This window comes from Aedes aegypti, chromosome 2 (genome assembly GCF_002204515.2).
Source record: "Aedes aegypti strain LVP_AGWG chromosome 2, AaegL5.0 Primary Assembly, whole genome shotgun sequence".
Lineage (NCBI taxonomy): Eukaryota > Metazoa > Arthropoda > Insecta > Diptera > Culicidae > Aedes > Aedes aegypti.
In genome coordinates, this window is record NC_035108.1 from 309,843,534 (window position 1) to 309,864,740 (window position 21,207).

Sequence of the window (21,207 nt, forward strand, 5' to 3'; positions counted from 1 at the left end):
AACTTGCACAGGTAGGGCCAGATCCAATTCTTGGCACTTTCGATTCACTTTGGAAGTGGAGTTTTTTGAAAGCTACTGACCTCATATTTGCCCACATGCAGCGTATTAAAATGCTTCTTATTGCAAAGTTTCAGACAAATCGGCCGAGAAAAACCCCCAATGCCAAAGCACCCTAAGTTGTAAAAATTTCAAAATGTCCTGATTTTGAGTCCCCAGAAGATGGTCACCCTAAGCCCGGGAAACAGTCTCCCGGTGTCGTAAGTACCACCTCAAATGACCACTAGTTGCAGTTCAAACTCTGTTCGAACTTTATTTGAACATATATGACCACTGCTTACGTAAACGGAAATTGATGTGGTTAAATACAGGCAAAAATTGAAATTAGACAAAACATAATACTTTAACCCTTTGGGGCCTGATTTTTTCCAATAACTATTATACAGTTTTTTGAACGCCTTTAAATAATTTTGGTGCTCAAAATGCTAAACATAACAAGAAATGATGACAAATATTTTTTTTGGGAGGTGCTAGGTCTTCCAAACTGCTCTTGAGTTCATAACTTGAAGTCTATGCTTGTAATAACAACCTTGTTCATCATACAAGGTGATGAACTGTAATCTACCGTATATTCTGAACCTTCTGAGTGTTCAGCAAATATTATCAGATCATTTCGAATGTTCTAGATTATCTAACTTGTCGGGATGTTCAGTACATAAGATCTACAACGCGATGAGAGTCAGGATTTAGTGGTAATAAATTAATAACCACAAAACGAAGCACTTCCGAAACATGGTGTATTCGACAAAGTTTCCAGTCATAATTAGCGACATCTATTGGGAAGCATCCATAAATTATGTCACGTAAAAATATACTGTTTTCAACCCCCCTGCTTTTCACCTTTTGTTTGAGAACAATTTGTGAAAACGTCAGTAGAGTCTAAATGCGTAAACGAGTAGAAACACGTTTTGAATATATGTGTTTGTCGACGAATCTTCTTCTTTTTTCTTGGCATATCTTTCCCACTGGGAGGAAGCTGGCTTCTCAGCTTAGTGTTAGTTTAGCACTTCCACATTTATTACCTGAGATCTTTCTCAGCTAATGACCTTTTTGCATGGATATATCGTGTGGCAGGCATGCGCCCATACTCTGTGCCCAAGGAAGTCAAGACTCTTTCCTTTACGAAAAGATCCGGTAATCGTCATACAAATCTCGAGCTCTACTTCTTTTTTGCAATCGTGCAACACGACTATCCGTGTAGAGGCGTCACTACTGTACTGTCACAGACAAACAGACGTAACACTCTTGAGAAGCTCACGGTACATGCGTTTAACGATGAATTTGAATTTCATTTGACCGACGCGATCGTTCCACCAGAGGCGCTAGTGTTCGACCACTTTGACTTTTGATAGTGTACACGTTGCTGAATGATGCGAACAAAACTTACAGGCAATTCGTGTAGTAGTGTGCGTGTTAGGCAAACGTCAACTAAAAATCCTTCATGGCAGACAGTGCTTCGCGCGGTTCTTGCAACAGATGGCAGTGTGGACTATAAGACTATCCATGAGGACACTTCGCGATTGGGTTGACAGCTCAAAGTGCAAGCACAGTGAACACTAAACTTACCAAAATTTCGTTAAGCGTCATCAGTGCTTACCAATCTCCTTTGTTCCCCAAGCGATGATTGTCAAAAATTCATGGTAAACAAAAAAATTTAGCTAATCACAGCTGTCTCATGGATTGCCTTATTGTCAGTTAAGCACTTGGTACACTCTTTGCCAAGGGTGCAAATTATTCCGCACGCATAAGCTAACACTTCAATGGAAGCTTGCGCAGTGACGACATTATTTATCTCCACCTCTTTCTCTCATTTGGCGTCGCTCCGTATAGCTGAGAGGCTTTAGAAGTTTCACGACACTTTTACCCAAATCTAGTTGAAAGTCTTCCATAGGGCACTTGGTGGCTTTGTTTAGGTACTAAACGGCTCCATTTTATTCGGCTGGAAAATGCATTGTAGTGCGTTTTTCGTTTCTAACCGTTTCCCAGCCGAATGAATTACAAGGTTTCAAGCAAATAAAACAAATGATGTAAAACGTGTAAAAAACTTGTTTTTTATTACAAAAATCCAATACATATCAGAAGAGGATGTGTGGTTTGGAAACGTTTCAGACGATTCGAGGTTGAGTGTGTGTTGTAGTTTTGAATAGCGTCAAAACTTGGAGGCACCAAAGGGCTTAAGAAGAACTATTCCTGAAGCATTCTCTGCAGGTGTTACTGAAAAATCCTTATAAACGAATCATTCTATTGATATTTACTCCTCTTTATTGATGTTAATCAAACCCTAGCAGCAAACCATGCGACCAGAGCCGACCCCCAGGTTCACAGATTTCGATTGGTTATGTAAGCGAAAACAACTGCTGTTACGGACTAGGCTACGACTGTAGATTTCAGGGACTGCTGCAGGGCATTGCGGATGACCCTGAGTATCTCAAAAGTATTTAGCAATACCATTTGATCACACGGAAAGTTCAGTGAACCTGATATATTCTTCTTCTTCTTCTTCTTCTTAGCGTAACATCCCCATTGCTCCTCAGCTTAGTGTTCATTGAGTACTTCCACAGTGTGGCAGGCACGAAGATAAAGGGTGTCCACGATGAAATTGCCACACACAAAATTGATTCGCAAAATTCGAGTTTTCATCCGATTGCCATCAAATTTTCAGGGATTGAGAAATAACTATTAAACTTCATTTTACAATTTTACTCGTATTTTATTAACAGTCCATACGGAAATGCCCGCACCTTGGCCTTAACCCCGGCCATGAGATTCTGCACAACCTGTGAATCAACCGTTTTTTGCATGTGAACCCATACTTTCATGGACAACGAAACATATGTGAAGGCCGACTTCAAACAGATCCCCGGCAACCTGTTTTTCACGGCCAAGGATAAGTTCAGCGTTCCGGAGCATGTCCGCACTCAGAAGAGGTCCAAATTTGCGAAGAAATTCCTGGTTTGGCAAGCCATCTGCACGTGCGGGAAGCGGAGTACACCTTTCGTGACCTAGGACACGATGAACGGACAAGTGTACATGAAAGAGTGCCTCCAGAAGCGGCTGCTCCGGGGTTGAGGCCAAGGTGCGGGCATTTACGTATGGACTGTAAATAAAATACGAGTAAAATGGTAAAATGAAGTTTAATAGTTATTTCTCAATCCCTGAAGTTTTGATGGCAATCGGATGAAAACTCGAATTTTGCGAATCAATTTTGTGTGTGGCAATTCCATCGTGGACACCCTTTACTCTATGCCCAAGGCAGTCAAGAATATTTTCATTACAAAAAGATCCTGGACCGACCGGGAATCGAACCCGGAACCCTCAGCATGGTCATGATGAATACCCGCGTCTTTACAGCTTCGGCTATGGGGGCCCTAATAACCTGGTAGATTATACAACTGAACTCTATTTAGCAAAAAAAAAACACTGCCACAAGGGCAGATTTGAAGTTCTGAGCTCCAGTATAGTTTGGAAAAGCTTTTGAGATTCTCAGAGGCCAATAGATTCCGTTTGAGTTGAAAATATTATTATTTGCAGCGTTGCCAGATCTACGGAAATTTCCGTAGATCTACGGAATTGAGCACTTTCTACGGATCCGTAAGATAATTCTACGGAAAATGTATATTTTCTCCAGAAAGCTACGGAAATTCTCATTATTCTACGGTAATTTACAGATTTTTCCAACGAAAATCTACGGAATTGCAATGCCGGGGATCTCTCCCGCAGCTTATCACTTTTCGTCTACGGAATAATTTCCAAAGAAATCTGGCATCGCTGATTATTTCTAGCGCAAGCAACTACTGCTGTAAATTTCGAGAATTGAGCTTCGGGATAGTCTGAACGTCGTAGAATATCCCAGGACATGAAAAGGCATGTGAAGCAGCGTTTTTCTTGACATAATAGGTATGTATTACCAAGTACGAACATCAATTGTATTTACAAAAGGCATTTTAAGCTACTTTTATTCTAATTATTCTATTTGTCAGACTTCTGCATGTTCAGGATGTTCTAGGTTGCCAAGTAGGACATTCAGGCATACACCTAAAATTGTTCCCTGACAGGGAAGTATATTTGCAAGGACTTTTCCGAAGACAGTAAATTTTATTCATGGGTTCTTTTCATACAGCCATTTTCCGACTGCGGTTCTTAAATGACCGTGCCGGCCCAAAGGGAAAACTTTGATCATTTTAGCGAGAAAAGTTATTGGAACAAGGGTAGACCTGAAGTTCTGAACTCCAGGGTAAATTGGAGGGCCTGGAATATAACCAACGTTCCTTGAAATAGCCAATTGGTCTGTGAGAAGGTTCAGTGAACATGGTAGATTATAAAACTTCACTCAGTTTAGAAGGAAATATTATTGGAAAAATAGTAGACCTGAAGTTCTGAAGTCCTGGGGAAATTTTGAAGGATCTGCAATACCTCAATCGTTCCTTGAAACAGCATATTGATCCATGAGAAGGTTCAGTCAACATAGTAGATTATATAACTTCACTCAGTTTAGAAAGAAAAATTACTGGAACAAGGGAAGACCTGTAGTTCTGAACTCCAGGGTAATTTGGAGGGCCTGGAATACTCCAAACGTTCCTTGATATATCTTTTTGATTCGTGAGAAAGTTCAGTGAACATTAAATAACTTCACGTTTAGTAAGAAAAATTACTAGAACAATTAATATAATTACTAGAATTTCTGAACTCCGGGGTAATCTGGGTGGCTCGGAATACCCCAAACGTTCATTGAAACAGCTAATTGATCCGTGAGAAAATTCAGTGAGCATGTTAGATTTTATAACTTCACTCAGTTTAGCGAGATAAATTACTTGAAAAAGTGCAGACCTGAAGTTCTGAACTCCAGGGTAATATGGAGGGCCTGGAATATCCCAAACGTTCCTTGAAAGAGCTTATTTATCCATGAGATGGTTTAGTGAGCATGTTAGATTATATAACTTCACTCAGTTTAGTGAGATGAGTTACTGAAACAAATGTAAACCTGAAGTTACGAACACTAGGGTAATTTGGAGGGCCTAGAATACCCCAAACGTTCCTTGAAAGAGCTTATTTATCCATGAGATGGTTTAATGAGCATGTTAGATTATATAACTTCACTCAGTTTAGTGAGATAAATTACTGAAACAAATGTAAACCTGAAGTTACGAACACTAGGGTAATTTGGAGGGCCTAGAATACCCCAAACGTTCCTTGAATTAGCCTATTGATCCGTGACAAGGTTCAGTAAACTTGGTAAGTTATATATCTTTACTCCGTTTAGCAAGAAAAAATACTGGAATAAGTGTAGACCTGAAGTTCTGAACTCCAGGGTTATTTGGAGGGCCTGGAATATCCCAAACGTTCCTTGAAATAGCTCTTGAGATTCTCAGAAGTTGGTAGATTCTATTTGAATTTGTAATGTTATTGTTTTTAACCCACACAATTACTGTTACGGTTGTAGATTTCAAAGAGTGTGCTTCAGGACAGTTTGGACATCCTAGAACATCCCAGGACACAGCAAAGCAAGTGAAATAGTGTTTTTGTTAAAAGAGTAGTTCTGTATTATCTAGCCTGAACATCATTTATGTTCACAAACAGCATTTCACGCTTCGTATGTACTTATAGTTCAATTTTCCAAACTTCAGGATGTTCAGGATGTTCTAGGTCGTCAATTAGGTCATAAAGGCATATACTTCATATTTTTCTCTGATAAAAGAGTATATTTGGGACAACTTTGCCGAAGACAGTATATACATTTGTTCATTGGTTCTTTTTTTACAGCCTTTTTTGTACTGCGGTCATATATGACCGCGCCGGCCCCAAAGGGTTAAACAAATTGTAAAACCCCTTTTGGCTAACACTATCTATACAATAGTTTTTAAGTAGTTTTATTATTGATAGTAAATTTATTGTATGACAGCCAATCTTAATAAACCTTATACTCTGTACTAAAACTCTGTATCTGGTTGTACCCTTAAGGTACTTCCAGATTTTTTTTTACCCTAGACGATTTAGCCACGGGCTGAAATTCTCGCAAATAAAGCAAATAACACTGCGGAACACGGTTTTGTCTCAAGAACCAAAATACCACTATTTACTAAATTAAGGTTGCTGAGTCCATTACCGTTTTCAGAAATATCATGGCACGTCTAGCTTTTGAGATATTGACGATTGAAAATGCTAAATTTGACTGTTTCAGCCAACTTGCATGCAAGTTTTCCAACTTGTACGGCAATTCGTTTGCTCAATTTATCACAGAATTCAAACTTTATGCATAGAACAATAATTATCAACGAAGTTCATAATATTTTCGATGGTAAAATGTTATTTTTTGGTGGTTCAGAAAAGTATTGTATTATGCCATATAAGAGAAACGAAGAATTTTATGTATATGAAGACTGCAAACATGTTGAAAAAATAGATTTAACCTAAATTTTATCGTAAAATTTTAACTAATTTGTATCTAAATTGAAAGTTCAAGTCCTATTTAGCATGTTTGGTAGATTATATCGCAAAAAAGTTAAATAAATCATACTTTAAATTTCATGTGAACATCAATAAAACCAGTGTTTTATATAACTTTGGCGACCTGTAGCTAAAAATTGTGACGTGCTGGAACATTTCTGAGAACGGCATCAGATTCAGCGACCCAAAATCTACTAGAGACACATAATTTGATCCTTGAGACACGCGAAAGTGTCATTTTTGTTACGCTGTGTAATAAATAAATAAGATTCACCTTTCCTTTTGTTTGTAGCAGCAACCATAATCAGTGAATATTCGGACACAATGTTCTTCATGTCCGCTTCTTTTTTTTTCTCGCTATGAATTCACTGATACGACACTGACACATATACCAATGATTGATTTTGCTTAACTCCCGGTATCCTTCAATCAGCAGACATTTTTCATGTACAGAACAATCTCGTTTTTGCAACTTTTGATTTACGTGATAGCACGCATCCTTCCAGATTATATAACAAGTAATGGTTGTAATTAATATTTTTCCCTCACCGCTTCCCGGATGCTGAATAATTCCGGCCATAAATTGTGATTAAACTTTTCCGATTTTCTTCTGCTTTTATATTACCTCCCTGATGCATCGGGTTTGCTAACTTTGTTATCACTCGTGTAACTCGCTGAAAGCAGTACAACAGCCAAAGTGGTTCCGCTATCAAATTGTTTATTGTTTTCATCAATATCGTGACTCTAATTTGCTAACGTTTTTTTTTTCGATCTCTTCCTGACATTTCTCCAACAGGTCACATGACAGTTCGCGATGTGTAAAATTCCGTTATGGCCCTGGTTAGCCATAGCATGGAGACAGCTGGTGGTGCTAGTGCTGCTGCAATTCATCTGCGCCAGTGCCGTCCAGTCAAGTGGTTCAAGAACAAACGATGGAAGTCCGGGACCAGGAACCGGAAGCAGCACGGGGTCCAGGGAGTCGGCCGGGTCGGGAGGAAGCGGTAGTGCTTTCCAGCTCGGAGCCAACAAACCAACTATGGTGAGTAACTCTGGTAATTGAGTGCGGTTTGGGCGGGATTCCCGACGTGATGGGAATGTTTCACCAATGATTGCGTTGGCTCATACGACAGTACATTTGCATGTAACTGTCCCGATTACAAACGAGGTAGTTAATTTTCAATTATGGAATTAAGTTGATTCACTTTAGAATAAAATCAATCTTAACAAAAGAAAGCATTGGGCAATAAATTCTTCGTCGAAATTCAAGATTGCTTGTGATTTTTTATTATGGAAAATTCGAACCTACTACTCTAAAAAAGGCACTATTTTTATCCGTGTGTAATTTTTTTGTCCATGGGTAAAAATTGATGAAAATCTGGGTATAACTAGATTGTATGGTTTACATGTCTAGAAAGATTCGCGAATCAGGCGAATCAGACAAAATGTACACAATTTAAGAAAATATAGCGTTGAAATTGTAGCTCGAATGTCTATTCACTGCACTTGAACTTTCCCCCTATCGATAAATTAACTATTCAAAAAACGCAAATTTGTAGAAGACGAAACTTCACCTCATGCCAAACCACACACTTTATTGATTACGCCTGTGTTTTTGTTTATCAAAGTGATGGGCGCATCTGAAATCGAAATCAAAACACGGCAAGAGTAAACGGCGACACTGCAAACAAAAAATAAACAAGGCGTACATGGCGAGCTTAATTGAAACCAGAATGTAAACACGGCGCAAAAGTAATAGGCGACACTGAAAATAATATCGATTACAGGCTCATAACATTGGGCGATACTGGCATCCTTGAGTGCGTTTAAGGCCAAACCTTTTAATATTTTTTTTTTAGTGCGAAATAGCTAGGAAAATTGTAGGAGATGTGTGTAGTATTGATGAGGATTTTAAAACTAGGTTTATGAAATGTGTATTAAAGTGGAAAGGTTAAAGTTTGAGTATATTTTTTCCAATTGGGATTTAAAATTGCGCATGCGAATTTCATTGGTTATTTTCTCATTGTTATTGATTTGTCAGATAGGCCCTTATCGCGAATCCCTCTCGATGTGTAAAATTTCATAACCATCGATTCATTGATTATTGAGATGGCACCAAAACAAGAAGAAAACCGAAGAATTTTGCGCGCCGTCATGAAAAATCCGACTGCGAGCCCGAGCGGCGGGCTGGAAGTGGAAGAAAACCGAAGACAGCTGACCCTGTGAAGACCCGGAAGGTGTTGGATTATTTCAAGCGTAATCCGAACCTTTCGATTCGTGACGCGGCTCTGAAGGCCAAGTGTTCCGCCTGGTTCGTTCAGCAAACCATGAAACGAGCTGGGCTTTGTGTATTCAAGGTCCGGAAGGCATCTAACAACAAACAAGAGTGGTTAAGGAAGCCGAAATGTGTAGTTCAACGTTGCCAAATCACAGTTTGATCGTTCGGAAGACATAAGAGAAAAATGGACATATTCGCCAGAAAAAATTCTTGCTTTGGCAGGCCATATGTCAATGAGGTAAACTGAATAAACAGTACATTACAACGGGTACCATCAACAGCGAAATTTACCGTACTGAGTGCCTCCAGAAGCGTCTGTTGCCCTTCCTGCGGTCTCACGGTCTCACGGAGGCGAGACATTATTTTTGCCGGATCTGGCCTCATACCATTACGGGCGATCGACGTTGGATTGGTACAGAGACAATAACGTTGTTTTTGTACCAAAAACCGCCAACTCCCCAAGTCCATCAGAAATTCGTCCAATGGAAAAAAAAAATTGGGTTATTATTAAGGCCAAAGTTTGAAAATCGTCCAAGATGTTTTAAAACGAGCTGGAATTGAGGAAAGCATTGATGAAAGTGACCAAAAAGGTTGGCTCCACCATTGAACAAAATGTAATGAGGGGTCTTCTTAAGGGAAAGGTGCGGGATTTCAGCGAAGGGAAGGACATTGAATAAAGTAATTATGCCGAAACATAATCCATATGTATTAATTCATTCCCTCAAAGTTTCAAGAAAATCCGACTTGAAATAATTTTTTGGCGAACACTTTTGTCTGGTGCTTTTTTTCGACTTAAGGCCTTATTAACTTGAAATGGGAGATTATAGAGGATGGATCAACACACTTTTTTAAAAAAGACACCGACACGTTAATGCTTCCAGTGGACGATTTGCCCTTTGAAGGAAGCACCACACTAGACAACGGACTAGCATGCAACGCCCAGTGGCACAGTCGAAAAACTTCCCTGACGAAAAATTTTCCGGACTGAAGCGGGAATCGAACCCACACCCCTTGAGTCGATGCGGCCATATGCTTGGTAACACTAACCGCACGGCCACGAAGCCCACTTATGAGAGTTAAGTGATTTTGACTTGTAAATATATGAATAACACGAAGAAATCAAAGTTCTTAGATAAAAATACTCATTCGACGAAAAATTCACTCGTTGATAACACTGATCCTAACGAATATTTTTTCTGGACTTTTTAAACGTAATCCTTCAAAAATGCTGAAGGATATTTTTCTCTACGTCCAATAGGAGCCCAGGAAACCAGAAGTTGCATAACAGTTTACGCAAAATGTCGTTGATTTATACAAATCACATCACACCTGGTCGACACCGTGGATAAAATCGTTCGATTGATGAATATTGTAAATCACAGTAGTCAGTCAGATCACAGTAATCCGTGCCGCTCTATGAGTCTATGCATGCTATAAAAGTTTGACATTTATTGTGCGCCTTGTATTCAAGTTGCCCGTGAGAGAGAGCAAGACAGCACTAACACACGGCGCACAGTAAAAGTCAAAAGAACAAAAGAATTAATGGCACGTATAAGCGACTGTCAGTAATAAAATTTACATTCCATTGTTAGACGTTAACCACGATATACACAACAAGGTAGGCTATCCCCACGTGTAAACAACGGTTTTCAATCAAAACATGTGTCGTCATTCCTAACGTCAAGCATGAGGCGAACAGGATAATAAAAGAGCGAAAGCCTTGCTTTCTTTTGCACTCGTTCGAGTTTGCGGTAGGAATGACGTCACTACCGAAATTTCATTTTTCGGAGTATAATACTTTGCTTCTTTTTTCCGTGGACGTTAACCAATTTCCAAGTATTTTATAAACTCCGCAATGAACTTATCTACGATGACGTCACGCTGCAACTTCCAGCGAGAAGAGAACCTTTACTGCGGGCCGTGTTTACAAAAAATGAACAATTTCGCTGCACATTCATCCACTCAATGTTCATCCGGTGAACATTAATTCATTGGATGATGGTCCAGATGTCATTCTATGTAAACACGGCCCGCATTTACAGCGGAAAAGAAAAAGAAAGTCGACAATAAAAGAAGACCGTGGATAAGTCCATGGGGCTCTGCACTGCTTTGCATAGGATTTTGACGTTTACTGGCCTTGTTGTTTACAAAATTCATGGTAGAGTGAAATAGAGAGGATGATTTTTGTGCAGTGACCCATAGGTTATGGAACCAGGATCCCTAACCTGAAGATTTAAAGATTTCTTTACCGAGAATGCCCAGAAGAAGAAGTTCTGGTCAGCAAGAGGATGGAGCGGTCACCGGCGTAACCGTCACGAATGGAGCAGGAAGCGTTCTAGTCAGCAGGTGTCGAGAAGGTAAAAGGTATTCCTCATGTGCGTTTGTAATGCGGATAATCCTCATCTGCAAAGTGAAGCTGGTCTGCCGTGGACGGAAATGGTGAAGGCGTTCCTGAGGGCGTGAAACTACAAGCCTGGGCTATGATCTGCCTTAGTCTAGTGAGTTAAAAGCCACACCCAACAAACATTTTTGCTGAACAAAAGTTGAACAAATAACTCCTAAGAATATTTCAGTTTAATATACTATTGTTCAACCACCAATGTTATTTGCGCAGTCTGGTGCAAGATGCGGCCACGGCGAAGAAGCTTGAGAGAAGCTACGGTCTGCATTCCAGGACAGCGGATTGACAAGAAAAAAATGGCCTGCTACGAAAATTCACATCCGTGCGGCTGCTCGACTGTTCCATGGGTTTATTCTACGAGTGGCGTGAGGTAAGAATTGTCAGTCTGGTAAAGCGAGTTGACAATACCACCAGTGTCGAGGCGTACGTCGATGAATTGATGAGCACAAGCTACAAGCTCGAAGCGATTCTCCTGATGGGTCTTCCGGAGCAGTATGAACCCATGATAATGGGTTTGGAAACTTCCGAGATAGCATTGGACGCAATGATGGCGGTTCCGGGGGTGAAGAAGGTGGTCTGTATCGTGTTGATCGGCCTGAGAAAGTGTTTCTGGTAAACAACATTGAACTGTGGCACAGGCAGCTTGGCCACTTGAATGAGGGCAGCTTAAAACAGCTCAAGAAGGTGGCCGGCCAGTGGAATAGATTTCAAGATTGGAGCGTTCATTGATTGTGTCTCCTGCCTTTGGGGTAAGTAGGCACGACTCCCATTCCCCACCAGCGATTCGTAGGCAAAGGACATGCTAGCGCTGAAACACTCCTGTGTGGCCACACTAAAGTACCATTGTTCGGAGGAAGCCGTTATTTTATTACTTTCGTGACGACGCCAGTAAGAAGTTCGTGGTATTCTTTTTAGAACGGAAGAACCAGGAGGCGTTCCAGAAATTCAAGACTGTTGCGGAACAGCCATCCGGTGAAAAGCTGAAGGTTCTGTGAACAGATAACGGTAAGGAGAATGTCAACAAAAGCTTTCGTCAAGTTCTGGAACAAGGAGATATTCGGCATCAAACTACGTGTCCGTATAAATAGATCCTTGCTTAAACTGGACAATGAGTGAAGAGAAGATGATGTTCGTTACGATTTACGTGGACGATTTCCTTATCTTCACCAACTATCGGAACTTGAAACGAAAACTAAAGGCGTATTTGAACGAGCATTTCAAAATGAAGGATCTCGGCGAGACCAAGTACTGTTTGGCAATCCGAATCACGAGGAAGCGAGAGGAAGGAAAGCTGTGGCTCGACCCGGAATGGATCAATGCACGCGTTCACTCGTTGACGTTTGAGCGGTGCCGTGTTATTTACATAACCATGGGAACGAGTGTCTGTTTTTCGCAGCCCTGATATGGGTCACTGCACAAAAATCATCCTCTCTCTTTCACTCTTACATAACATTTGTAAACAACAAGGCCAGTAAACGTTAAAATCCAACCCGGTGCTAGGCAACCATGTTTTCGTGGTCAGCATCAAACTCAAGAGCAACAACGTACATTGGCCTAATCATATTAGGGAATTTTTCCTCCAATACTAAAATGTGTTTCTAGTCAATCACATCAACCCAAATTGACTTGCTGTACTGCAATCCAATAGTTTGCAACCGTTTGTTTGTTCAAATAGCTGTTGTTATGCGGGAAAAGATTTTTTTCGGAGAAAAAGATTTCGCCATCATCGATTGTTATTCCTCAAACGGTTATTTGTTTACAAACACTGAGCTGTCAGTGGGAACCACTTCCCAGTAGGAACCAAAGATGTTTGCTCGTTATTTTTCAATGGGGTTGTATAGGCGGTGTCATGAGGCTGTCAAAATCCCTTACAAAATCAAAACAGTGCAGATCCCTATAGGGCTCTGCACAAAAATCATTGCCTCTCTTTCACTCTTTCACGAAATTTGTAAACAACAAGGCCAGTAAACGTCAAAATCCCATACAAAATCAAAACAGTGCAGAGGCCTATTGCTTACGCGATGAACGCTTTAAAGTGACACGGAGACCGTGTTATTTTCCCTATCTTTTGTCTCACTCTAACAATTATTATCAAAACTTTGTGGAAGCAAATCTCGAGTTTTAGTGAAAATATATTGGGTTGTGTACTACATATATAGAATCATATTGATACATTTTTCGCATCGATATATGGAGTGGTTCTTGAGATTTGCTTCTTCAAATGGATAGGGTGATTATGATGACGTCCCGTGCGGCCTTAAGCCAGTTAGTGTCAATCCGGGACGACAACATTGGGAGCGGTCAAGGAGATAATCTGTTACCTCTAAAGGACCTTGCCAAAAAAGTTGGAGTATTCGATTAACGCATCTGCCGAACTGGTTGACTTTAGCGATGCCGATTGGGGAGGAGATTCCGACAACAGAAGATCGACACAATAAATTCAAGAATCGAAGAAACAAATTCCTGTATTTTCAAAACATATATGATCACTTTTGTAAGAAAGCATTTTTTTTTTATATTTCATATAATTTCAAAACTTTTTAGTTTGACCAACAATTTTTTTTTTACATTTTGTACTTATTCACCTCGAACTAATAATTGGTCCAAACTTCCCCGAATACAAAGGATTTTAAAATAGATATCGAGTTATGGAGAGAAATTTACCTCTCACGTGACATCGCATAGAGTTGATATTGAGTTATAGAAATATCCACTTAAAAAGAGCACGATGTATGGAAATTTTAAGGGACTGAAAAATCAATCGAGTGTATCGAGTTGGGGAGAATTGAGATAAAATTTGAAGCAGTAGGCAAAGTAATGAGTTTTCGTCAAATGTGTAATCTTGAGAGATGGTCCATTTGGTGGAAAAGTGGCATGATAATTGAGTATTTAGTCGCCTGTTAATAACATGTGGTCACATTACAATAAGAAATTCTTGTTTTCTAAATCTATTATTGCACAATTTAAGATTCCACTCGATTATTTTCGTGTGCTCGGAAACCACTATCATCCTAAGTTTAGAGCAGCAAATTTGAATATAAAGGTGGAGCGGTGTACCTTACAGAAACAGTAATCTAACACTCCGTTCGTTGGTGCTTCGAACACGTTCTTTGAAGATAGAGAAAGTTATTTTCCAAAGTTTGTGTGGTATAATTATCCATTGTACATCTCGGTAATTAGTTTGAAAGTTTAGACGACAAGTACTGTGATGGAAGTCATTGGAAACAGTTTGCATGGAGTATAGAGATGCAAAAGTTCAACCTTTACAAATAAATATTGGCTAAACTTTGGTGGATTTCCACTTATATGCCAAGTTATTGCTATGGTCTAACTTTACGCATTATCAACATTTCGACCATCAGGATCAAAAATGTGTCGTGGAGCACTTCGGCACTTCCATGATTTAATTTGTAATGAGGAGTCTATACATTATTCTGGGGATTCTTCTAGGTAGATTTTTAAGGCTTTCATCAGAACGTCTAACAGACTACTTACCAGGATTCCAAAAAGATTTACTGGATTATTTCTTCACAAATTTCTCTAAAAAGTGATTCTTCAAGAATTCTTCTATGAATTCCATCAAAATATTTCCAACAATTAGATTACCATTAAACTAAGAAACAATCCTTCAGGACACATTCAGAAATTCAACTTGATTTGTATTTTTGAAGTGGAGTGATGTGAAGCCAAGGTAATTGCTTCGTGAACTTCTAATTTGTTTAAGAATTACAAAACAATTTCAAAACAACGTACAACTTTCAAGTATTGAATGATTAGACTGGTATTTGTTGAAGACTTTGGATGTTTAGGCTATTCTTCTAAACAAGATATCACTTGAAAATATTTTAAGTTTCTAACAAAGAGCAATTGAAGCTTTCTATTAAACGTATTTTTTCTATCGTTTCACCTTCCAAATTTATGAAAAATGGCTCTCCCCCTTTTCGCAAATGGACGTTCCGCCAAAGTTCGAAATTTAATCATTTCTCAATTTGATTACATTAAACATACACCACATGAGTGCCCCAATGCCCGCGTACATGTCAGTGGAACCATATACGTAATGAATTCGAGCACTTCTGGGCACTTGCAGGGGATGTGATTCGGATTTTCAACACCCTTGTCACGCATACTGTGTGTCTGGCAGTTCACATTGTGCACCTGTGATTGGAAGTCAAATAGGAAACTCATCCTCCCGATATGCCGAACAGCGGCAACCCGGATACAGTGACTCAAATTCATATTCGTACGGAGCACTGTTTTTACATCAAGTTTGTAAGTACTTTCAAATGATGAGTCGAATATAACAATATATCAACTAACGATAACAAAAGTAATATTTCACGCAAATGTTCGTTGATGAAAAATTGACCTTTGAAAAAAATACTGATGAAGGAAAGCATGTTGATTGCACGATAGCTACACAGCAAATGGACTATCGAAATACTTAAGAACCCCTAATGAAAATTCGCCACAAGGAATCGGGTTGAAATTCATAAATTTGCCATATGAAACCAAAATTTGAAAACAAAAAATGTTTACACGGCAACCTGGAATCGAGCCAAGAACCTTGCGATCGATAGGCCCGTGCGTACACCACGCGCCTATCGACGCCTTGATGTGGAGTGATGCTAGAACGATACATAAAGCGCTCGCATTGCAATAATCGTTCCACCTTTCATAAGGCAAAATTTATGAATTTCGATAGTCCAGTTCGCTGCGTGTAGAAGCTTCTACAGTATTTTTGTCTGTTTTTAAAATCGATATGAACTTGGCTTTTTTCTATTTTTCAGGAAAATATGCCAACTCAAAACATTTGTTACATATACCAACCAAGAATGCTCACTGGAAGTTTCTTGCAGTGCTGGGAATGATAACAGTAGTAGGCTTGAATTTTGAGAAACTCATGTGGCGCTTGCCAATACAGTAGTTCAAAAATGTTAATCTCATCAAATAGTCTTTGTTGGATGCATGAGTTTTTTAAATCATTAGTGTTATTGAAGGCTCTAAATGCGGGAAATGCAGCGGATAATAGAACATTTTTCTACAGTAATTTTGAGTTGCCCTTAGCAACGGGTGTTCTGCTATTCTAAAAGGCTTTTGCCTACAGCAGCGATGGGCGTGAGTTTCATTGGCGTCGCTGACTGTAATTTGTTTTGCTTGGGTACTGTAGAGTGAATTGTTAGATTTTTCCCTACTCTGGTTTCTTGATGAGTAGGAAAAAATCTATCTTCGCCACGAGTTTTAATATTTTTTATATTTGTCTTTAGTGTCAGCAGCATTTATTAGCTACAAGTATCATATTCAAGTATTATATTATTCTCTGTTCTCTTGGGTACCGGCCAGAAGCATACGGCTTCTGGCGACTTTCTTCATGTCTGTCGCTCTCTGGCACTCTTCATCGAACCAGTCGTTTCGTCTTCGTCGCTGACCAGTGCCAATCACTTCTTACGCCAAATAAGTCGCACAAAACATATACGTTGTCACAAAAACATATTTTTGCCAAGTCATATTATTTGTCTTCTGTAATTTGTAATGTTAGGCATTACACTAAACCTCAAAATAATGGTGTTTTTAACAAATGTAGAGTTGGTATTTGCGCAAAGCCAAATGGCACCGAAAAGGAATCACTCAGATGTACACTCCCGTGCAAAAGTTTGGGTTCGTCCCCTCAAAAACATATCAATTGAAACTCTTCAAGCCGCATTCGAAAGGCGAATAGTTATTCTTACTTTTTACGTATTTTTCCGAAAAGATTTTAAGAATTTTGTACACTAAATTTTTACTGACATTTTTCAAAAAACACACTGAAAATCTTATCTAATATCCTCAGCATTGGATCGACCAAAATTTCAAATCAAAGTGTCGTTAGATTCGTATTCTTTGAAGAGACCCCACGAAATTTTGGCGAAAAATCTGGAAAGTATTCAAAACCAATGAATCAGTCAGTCAAGTCATCGTTCAAAAGTTTAGGTTCACCTGAGCCGCACCGCACGCAAATCATTTTTGTCAATATTTCTGCCACTTTTCATCCGATTTTAATAATTTTAGTAATTTTCGAGCGCAAATAATGGCGCGTACATGATTGGTTTGAGATTTCACAGATTTTTCGTGTTTTAAGTAAGTTCAGGTGAACCCAAACTTTTGCACGATGACTTGAACGACTGTTTCATTGATTTTGAATACTTTTCAGATTTTTCCGCAAAAAATTTCGTGATTGCTCTTTTAAGGAATAAAAGATTACGATTCTAATGACGCCTTGTTTAAAATTTTGATCGATCCAATGCTGAGGAAATTAGATATGTTTTTGAACACTTTTGTATGTTTTTTAGGGGGTGAACCCAAACTTATGCACGGGAGTATATGTTGTAGCACGTCTTACCTCTATCCTTTCAGATTTCACTTAACATTTTAAGGCATAACACTAAGAATAGGATATGTATAACATCAAAAGTTTTAAATTTTTTTTTTAATCGAACAAACATGGATAAAATGGTTCGTGTAGAGCATAAACAGTTCAAGGCTCAATTACTACAGTGCAATATCACCAAAAAAAATCTCCAAAAATATAAGATCAGAGCAGCAATTTATTTTGAGATCGAATATGCCTTAAAACAATGACTATTCAAATAACCTAATGGTCAAAACAGATTGTTTTATAAGTGTTAACTAACTGAAAAGCACTTCCAGGTATTATTTATTGATTTTTTCCCTACTGCTCATAAACGGGCATTTTATTTGTGTTCCCAGTTTCAACTCTGCTTTTCTTTGATTTAACTTTATTATTAACTTTCACCAAATCACTGTAATATAAATGCATTGAGTTGAAATTTAATTATATTACACACTAATCCATAATATGTTATAATTTGATCCATAATGTGAAAAATGGTCCATAATAGTGTATTCATCAACTGAGATAATGTTCAATTTATGTGCAATGTAAATATTACACACAAAATAGTTTACTAAACGAAATCCCAATTTGAAACGGTAAGATTTGTACATTTCTCATTAAATTATGATCTCGCCCTAAAAGCCATTAGTAATGAATTGTGTAGTGTGTTGTTATTGAGCAAACGATTGGATTTACACGTTATTTAACAATGCTGCGATGAAGACAAGATTCTTCTTTATCTCCCAGTGGTGATAGTTTTTATCTTGGTCGATTTTGTTTGCTTGAAATCAACGACCTACACAATCGGTTACCAATGGCTTTAAGGACGAGCTCATAAGTTATATTAGATATATATTCTAATTGTATGTTTTCTTTGTCGTTTTATTGAATTTTAAAGTTTGAATTCGACTCAAATTGATCCAGATTATACACTCCCGGGCATAAGTTTCGGTTCACCCCCTTAAAAACATGCAAAAGTGTTCATTCCATATCTCTGTGATTACACGTCTAATTGATACTCTCGAAGCCGCATTCGAAAGACAAAGAGTTATTCTTACGCCGAATGTATTTTTCCAAAAACATTCTTTGAACATTGTATACTAAATTTTTACTTAAAGTTGTGACATTTTTCAAAAAACACACTGAAAAATCATGTCTAATTTCCTCAGCATTGTATCAACTAAAATTTCAAATCAATGTGTCATTAGAATCGTAATTTAATATTCTTTGAAGAGACCCCACGAGGTTTTGGCGGAAAAATCTGGAAAGTATTCAAAATTAATGAAACAGTCAGTCAAGTCATCGTGCAAAAGTTTGGGTTCACCCCTCAGTATGGTGTACTGTGCAAAAGTTTGGGTACACCTGAACTTACTTAAATCTGTGAAATCTAAAACCAATCATGTACGCGCCGTTATTTGCGCTCAAAAAAGCTTTAAACTATTAAAATCGGTTGAAAAATGGCAGAGATATTGACAAAAATGATGTGCGGTGAACCCAAACTTTTGCACGATTTGCATCATACTGAGGGGTGAACCCAAACTTTTGCACGATGACTTGACTGACTGTTTTATTGATTTGAATACTTTCCAGATTTTTCCGACAAAATTTCGTGGGGTCTTTTCAAAGAATATAAGATTACGATTCTAATGACACTTTGATTCAACATTTTGGTAGATCAAAAGCTGAAGAAATTAGATATGATTTTTCAGTGTGTTTTTTGAAAAATGTAACAACTTTAAGTAAAAATTTAGTATTAAAAAAATCAAAAAAAGTTTTTGGAAAAATAGATACGAATTAAGAATAACTCGTTGCCTTTCGAATGCGGCTTAAAGAGTTTCCATTGGACTTGTAATCACAGAGATATGGACAGAACACTTTTGTATGATTTTTAGGGGGTGAACCCAAACTTTTGCACGGGAGTGTATGTGATATATGTGTACTTCAGTATTAATGTAGTTTTCGAGTTCGACACATAATTTCCCAACTTGATTCAAAAACAGTGCTATGTACGAATATGGATTTGAATCACTGTAGGTACTTACCTAAAAAAATCTGATTCATCGCTTTCGGGATGTTACGTAAAGTAGGTGATTGAGGATAAGAGCTTTACTCTCGAACGAAAATCTGCAAAAAATATATTTGAGAATTCGAACTCAACGCTTTACATAAATTTGAAAACCATGTCAGATCAACTAGTTAAGTATAAAAAATAACCAGAAAATACATTGCCCCTATTGAAGTCAGTCAAAGAAACACTTGAACGAACATTATCAGCTCATCGTTTGCCGGTGAAATCAAACGCCAAAGTTCGTTGGCTTTCTGTCTTCTTCTGGTTCTTGGAAAATAAAATCTTTCCATTCATGCCTTACCGTATGACAGTTAAACAAAATTCCAGAAGCAAAAGCGAATCGACATTTTCCATGAATAATTAAACTCTCGGAAAAGCTGGTGATGCTGGTTGTGGCAAAAAAGGAGCAAACAGTAATGCATGGTGGTGTTGGGATCTTTGATTAAGCTGCCTTTCATTTACTGCCAAGAAATGAATGAATTGGAAAACCATCATTGAAGTAGGAACGTGTGTACTTAAATGATGTAAATACATGCTAGCCAAAACTCAAATAAAAAGCAAACAAAGTATATGTCACGTTCAGTATCATAACGGCTTATCTACAACTATGGATAGTTACGTAAAATTTATCCTTGGGATCATTCAAATATTTCGTAACGCAAAATTTGCCAGTTCAAGACCCCCTCCCTCTCCCTGTTGCGTTACATAATATGTGAACGATTATTTTAGGTTAAACAATGTAGTACGAAGAAAGACATCGAAAACTTTCTATTGAATTAAAGATAATATCCAAAACATTGGCATCGTCAAGTTGCTAGCGAAAAAGGGTGCCCACATAGCCGTAGTAGTAGACACGAAACTATTCAGCATGACCATGAGGAGGATCGGAGTTCTAATCCTGCAGGTCGAGGATATTTTCGTAACGGATATTTCCTTGACTTCTCAGAGCATAGAGTATCTTTGATATAGTATTACGTTATACACTTGCATTAATGCACAATGGTCGGAAAAAAATTGAAGTTTGGCCAAAACTATTTTTATCGCCATAATCGATGAAATATGTAATCTGAATATGTTATTTGGCGTTTTTATTGCTTAAGAAGGGGGTTTTCACAAATTACGTAACTTTAAAAAAAAATTAAATGAAAATTGTTATCAAACTGGGCTGAAAACACAAATTTTGTTTGTGTTTGATCGAGTTTGATCAAAATGTGTATGAATAGTGGTCAAATATATTTAAATAAACTTTGTATGGAAAATATCAACAAAATATATGTAAAATATTGTATTATTCAAACAGCTCTAGCTTGCAAATCAGCAAATTTCTGCAAAAAATTTGTAGGTTTTTTGTAAGATCTAAGGATTCTTTTTGATGTGCAATATTCGAAATGGCGGTGACATGACGCGACAAGAGTTGTTTTTCATGTTCAATTTCACTCAAATTACTAAAGTGTAATATTGAATAGTATTTAAACTTCAACCAAATTTTTTTTCCCTCCTCATGCTCGATGAAAGTGTTAAACCATAAGCTTTCAGATAGTGCATAACTTTGGGGAAATATTGCATTC

General features: G+C 38.1%; 1 protein-coding gene across 8 annotated transcripts in view; it reads left to right on the top strand.

Annotated features, from left to right (window-relative positions):
- The window catches only part of LOC5564970 (probable G-protein coupled receptor CG31760), a 267,572-nt gene that overhangs the window by 134,078 nt on the left and 112,287 nt on the right, over nucleotides 1-21,207 (top strand). For all 8 annotated transcript variants that reach the window (XM_021845678.1, XM_021845684.1, XM_021845682.1 and 5 more), the window contains exon 3: nucleotides 7,298-7,540. In XM_021845678.1, coding sequence (XP_021701370.1) covers nucleotides 7,316-7,540 — 225 coding nt within the window. In that variant the 5' untranslated portion in view covers nucleotides 7,298-7,315. The remainder of the gene's footprint in view (nucleotides 1-7,297; nucleotides 7,541-21,207) is intronic.